The following is a 6000-nucleotide window of genomic DNA, read 5'->3' on the forward strand; positions in this document are numbered from 1 at the left end:
ACAGTGGTGGGCAGACATCCCGCTTCCTGAGCTTCAAACTGCCGCCCACACACATGCATGTGATGCGTACATTTTTATTATGTAAGCCTACGTGGCTCACGCGGTCACTTTATCTTTTATGACTGCTGCTTTTCTGGATCTTACATAATGCCCAAGTAAAGAACCTTATTAATTGTGTCTATAAAAAGCTATATACAAAAAAAATCTCATTAGACACACACTCACACACACACACACACACACTCACAGACACCAACACACACACACACAATAATATATAATAATAGTCTGCATCAATGTCTGTCTGGACTGTAACAGAAGAACATGATGATTCTCCTGATCCAGTCTTATTTACAGCGTCTTGATGAATACCTTGGAAACCTAATCGGGATTAACGGAGGATTTCAATTAACTGTCCCACAAACTCCATTGAGATGAGAAACAGTCTTTGATATTACATAAAGACAAGTTTGTGCTGACAGAAATGTATATAAAAATAAGACCAACTAAACACTGTAGGTCACCAAACCCTGAAGAGACATTTTTAAATTTAGTCTTGCTGCCGCCAAAACACAGACATAAAAAAAACTGCAGATCAACTTAAATTCCTGTTTGTATCCAGTGCAGTCCAATCAGAACAATCCAACATCTCTGTGCAGTTATATGTTGATACGATTTTATACTTCTGTGTCACATCTGTGTAGTAATTATTCTATTTTACTTGTTTTACTATCTATTATCTATCATTGCATCTCTATTTTTCTCTCTGCTTCTGCTGAAACAAGTGAATTTCCCTGGCGAGGGTTCAATAAAGTCTTATCTTGTGATTGTACTTGATAAATGACTTTATCACTGATCAGCATTTTATCAGCTTAAAAGCATAACTGAAGTCAAGGACCTGGTGACAAGACAAGATTTGGAATGCTTTTATCTTAAGCAAAATGACTTCATTCATCAGAATGAAAAGGCCAACAGGGACCTGAAACTTCCTTCAGAACAGGACAGCCCGCATCACCCCAGTCCTTCAATCTCTAACCAGTCAGCCAGAGTCGATTTTTAAGTTTTGTAATTAATTGGAGTTGGCCTAAAATATATATCTGGTATGCATGTGAAGTAAGACCTGTGAGATCACTGGGGAGTGGACTGCAAGTGGTGCTCAGGGCAAGATCCACTGTGGGCACGTAGAAAGTGTTTTTTAAAGGAGACCTACTTTGTTTCTTTGTTTTCATCTCCTTCTTCGGTGTGTTATTTAGGTTCTTGTGCATGTGAAAAATTAAAAACATGTTTTCAAAAGTTTAAAAGCTCAGATTGTACACCAATGGAAGTCCTTCTCTCCCACAGAAAACAGACAGAATCCTGCCTTTAATTCTGTTACTTTATGACGTCACACTATGTCACTGTGTCAGACCATTTGCATCATTTATGCTGAGCAGCTGGTTTGACATGTGAGAATTAATTTAGCACAGCTGCTCTGCTGTTGTAAGCGGTTCTAGCACAGACATGTGCGAGCTGACCAATCAGATGAGGAGAAGGAGCCTTAAAGGGACAGGTCTTATTAAAAGACCTTATCATTGCATTTTCGTTCATATTTTTTAATCTTTCTATTTATTGGTATTCTTTAAATGTTATCCTTTTTATTCAGCTCATTATAATTGTGAAAAACAAAATGTAACTAAATCAATTGGACGTGCTTGTTTCCATCTTGAATCAGCTTCCTTTGCCTTTTCAAACCTCCCTGTTTAGAAACTGTGACGTTTTGATCCTTACCCTTCCGATCTCAGCGGTCCACGACACCACAATGGTATTGGGGACTGTGGTGGACAATCTGACCAGTGAGGTAATGTTGATGGGCCGGCTGGGCCGCTTGGGCTCTACGCCGTTTTTGGTTGGAGGAAGGTAACCCTGGATGAGGAAATATAATGAGGTTAGATTCTAACACTCATCAAATAAAAATCCTGTCACTCCTCTCGTTCCTGTGGTTACACACCGGCAGGTTACATGGCTTCCCGTTGACTTTCACGCACAGATTGGGTGGAAAATGGTCTTCCTGAGGACAGCTCGTCTCCGACAGGCAAAACCGCAACTGAACTTGAACTGAGAAGTCACATTTAGTCCCCGAGATGTCCCTTTGAGCACAGAAACACATTTATCACCACACATCTGCAGAACGCATGTACATCTATCAATTATTCAGCATCCTGCACCGACAGAGCGGCGTTCATCTTACATCGAGCTGCTGATCTGCTGGACTTGCTGTGGCGTTAATGCGAAGGCGAAACACGTCTCCTGAAACCGCTGGCTGTTGTCTGATGCTGCAGAGAGGGACAGAGAGGAGGGGAGACATTTTAAATTAACATAAATTATAAATACCCACCAAGTTTCTCACAGTGACAAAATGTCGGCCAATTATAAAAAGAAATGTGAACCACACAGAGTGAGATTTAGAAGACCGAACCTTTGCAAAGCATGGCTGCATACTCTTTTAATCTACAGATGGAGGTTAAACAGAAGGTGCATGAACAGTAATGTATCCGAGGCTGCATAAACAGCATTATTAGGACCTTCAAGACATGAAATTAGCAATAGCTAAACAATAACTGGATGTCAAACCGCATCACCTCCCACAGAGGTGAAGAAGAAGAAGCAAATGTGCACGTGTTCTATTTATAGGCCCACCGAGAGGTGCTGGAAATAACTGGCGCTGCTAACCCAACCTTCATTAAAGAGACAGCAGGTTTCGCAAAGGCATGAAAAGTTTGTGCGTACATGTCAGAAGACGGTGAGAAGATGGAGCTCAACCCAACTGTGGTTTTCATCTGTACTTAGAGGAATAGTTTAACAGTTTGGTTTATCTGTTGCCTCACTTTCTTTCTGAGCGGTAGATGAAAAGATCGATACCACTCTCAGATCTGTGTTCAGTATGGAGCCAGAGGTGGGAGGTGATTAGCTTAGCTTCGTATAAATACAAGCACAAAGGGGAAACAGCAAGTCTGGCTCAGTGCAAAGTTAAGACAGTGGACTGAAAAAAAGGCCAGTAACAAAATAATAAAGTTTATTTATAAAGCGCTTTAAAAAAAAAAAAAAAAAGTTATCAACTGGTTTAAAATGACAAAATAAAGTGGTTGACAAATAATGATAGACAACTAGTAAAAAACAGTTTAAATGTTCAACAACCTTAAGCAGCAAGAGCTAGAAATTAAAAAGAATAATATAAGTTAAATAAAACCAGAGAAAATTATCAAAATAGGCCTCATGAACCTCCAAACTCAATAGTTTTTCAGTCTATTTCAGTTTATAAAGGGCTCTTTACCCCATTTTAACAAGATATATCATGCAAGAGGAACAACACTGTGTTCAGTTATTCTGTCCGGTAAATAATCTGTCTTTAACTGCTGTTTTAAACTGATTCAATCTAAAAGTTGTGTGTGCTGGGGGAGGTGCTGCACTGTTAGCATGCTACAACAGCCAATGAGGCCGACATGAAAACGCAGATAAGAAAGTAACAGTTATCCTGGTGTTCACGATATTGTACTGAAAGTCATCGGAATCTGCTTTAAAAACAAACTGGAATCCCACATTCTGTGAAGAAACAATTTGATTTCATCACAGATATGACATCTCTTTTGTTTTTTTGTGAGCATCCTTCTTTTTTTGTGATGAACAAACTGCTCAGCGGGCAGAGGACACTACGACAGAGGACACTACGACAGAGGACACTACGACAGAGGACACTGGTCACAGATATGGGAATGCAAACTGGAGGTGTTGGTCCATGGTAGTGTTGTCACGATACCGGATCTTCTACCTTCGATACAAAACCCTGAAAATATGAAAACTACTGATATCTGATACCAAGTTCCATGATACCATGTGTAAAATGTGGGAATTAAAATTTTCATTGTTTTTGCTAATGATAAATATTATGAGGCTTTCGTACTGTATGTTAAGAACAACACATTTAAAGTAATAACTTGTGGCTGTAGTCAGCAGAGTGGGAGCAGGCAGGACTGTGTGTGTGTCGACTCGCTGAGAGAAGGTAGAGCGAGAAAGCACAGCTGCTACCAGCAGACACACTCTGGAACATGATTACTGCAACAGTTTCAAATATTTAGTATCGACTTTTTTTTTTCCAACACTAGCTTGCAGTACAGACAGGTTCCTGTGGCAGGTTCTGCACCTGTCCCTGTCGATCTTTAGTCAGGAATCCATCGTATTTCCACACATCGGGGACGCAATAAGCAAACTGAGCTTTCAGCCATGGGACAGGCTTAGAATTCAAAAGTGACTGGACAGATGCTGGATGGCAAGTCAAAATAAATAAATCAGGAAATCGATAGAGTACTGGTTAGAACTGAAGAAGCCTCTTGGACGAGAGGTGAAACTGAAACACGTCCAGTTCCCTACAATGCAGCAGTTAGAATCACCGTGAAAACATTCATCAACATCGACCACTGTAGTTTATCAAGCTAGACAGCTTTTACAGGCCACCGATGTGAGGACACACAGGAGTTCACCACGATCAACTTATCCTCAGAGGTTGTTTTTAATGTGATCAGGGTCGAAATCTAATATCGTCCAGCAGGTATAAACAGCAGACTGAAGCATGCTGACAGTTTGGAATCACTGATGAGCTGAAGACAAATCAGAAGAATTTTTTTTTTTTAAGGAAGAACAGAGAACCAAGCTCAGTCTGAACACACCAACTAAAATCTTCACCACAAGAGTGCTCTGTACACCTGTGAGTGAGCGTTACACACCGCTGTTCAAGAACTGTAGTACCCTGTTTTGCGTGCACATGCCATATTTAGTGAATCTCAGTGCGAATCTTCTGGCCTGAGGGCTGTGTGAGCGAGGGGGAAGATGAGTTACAGGATTACCTGTCAGGAATCATGATTGTTGCTTTAATTACTGAAAATATTGCAGAAGTGTCAAACACATGGAGGGAAGCTGCGTGCACACATGATCGTGCACTTCAACACGCACTCTCAGTAGGTTCAAGTCCACGGAGGCTATTTTTCCCCATGCGGGGCGTTGAGGGCGACGAATTCTGCAGCTCCCTGTGGATGATTACTGGACCAATCATGTTCCTCCTCTCATCAGCCTTTCAAACAGCCATTAATTTTCACAGTAACGACCCATTTCACCGCCCACATGCTGTATAATTTGTATGGCATGTATTCACGGTATGCTTTCGTCCTTTGCATCTTTGGAGCGGCAGCCTGTGTGCTGCAGAACAAAAATCATCGGCACCAAGTGTGCTTTCGAACAACAGTCTTCCTCCTCTCCGGGCACACGCGCTAAAAATAGAAAGTGCTCTCTCACTCTCTCTCACTCTGTCCTCTCTCACTCTCCCCCCTCATGTCTCCATCGCTCTATAACTCACCCTCCCTCCCTCCCTCTCTCTCTCCTCCCTCTCTCTCTCTCTCTCTCTCTCTGGCAGTGGATTTGTTTCTGGTGTTTCAGTGTGTGTGGTTGGGAGAGATATGAGAAGGGTTGAAATGAGCTTTGATTGATGTCTTCCTCTCTCTCTCTCTCTCTCTCTCTCTCTCAGACACACTAACTTACTTTCACCCCGACACACACACACACACACACACAAGATCCCACAGCGGCCTCTTTAACTCCAGTGATTTCAGATGCAGCAAAGTGCCTGACATCAACTTCAGCAGGTTCTAATTGTTTGACACATCATGAGACTGAAGCCAAGGCTGAATATCAGAACGTTACGCTTTTCTGACACGTTTCGTTTGAATGTGTTCCTGTTCTGTTTGTTCCCGTTTTCCTCCAGCTCTGCCCAGATGTGCTACATCTGATTGCTCAATGAGGTGCACCTGTTCTGGGAATAAAGCGCTTAAAAGCTCCTGCATCAGCACAGAGAGGCTGCTGCTGGGGGACTGATTGTTTCTCTGTGTCTCATCCTGAGATTCCGTGCTGCTGTCTTTTCACTGTGTGCCTTCTGGTACACTTTATTTTGTGTCCTAGTTGTTTATATGTCTTCAT

The 6000-nt window shown here is 41.9% G+C and overlaps 1 protein-coding gene across 4 annotated transcripts in view; it reads right to left on the reverse strand.

Moving 5' to 3' along the window:
* Positions 1 to 6000, reverse strand: part of LOC115580254 (E3 SUMO-protein ligase PIAS1-like) — a 71819-nt gene that overhangs the window by 16943 nt on the left and 48876 nt on the right. For all 4 annotated transcript variants that reach the window (XM_030414412.1, XM_030414410.1, XM_030414411.1 and 1 more), the window contains exons 3-5: positions 2228 to 2312; positions 1988 to 2126; positions 1768 to 1902 (exon numbers count right to left, since the gene is read on the reverse strand). In XM_030414412.1, coding sequence (XP_030270272.1) covers positions 1768 to 1902; positions 1988 to 2126; positions 2228 to 2312 — 359 coding nt within the window. The remainder of the gene's footprint in view (positions 1 to 1767; positions 1903 to 1987; positions 2127 to 2227; positions 2313 to 6000) is intronic.

Source organism: Sparus aurata, chromosome 4, assembly GCF_900880675.1.
Source record: "Sparus aurata chromosome 4, fSpaAur1.1, whole genome shotgun sequence".
Classification (NCBI taxonomy): Eukaryota; Metazoa; Chordata; class Actinopteri; order Spariformes; family Sparidae; genus Sparus; species Sparus aurata.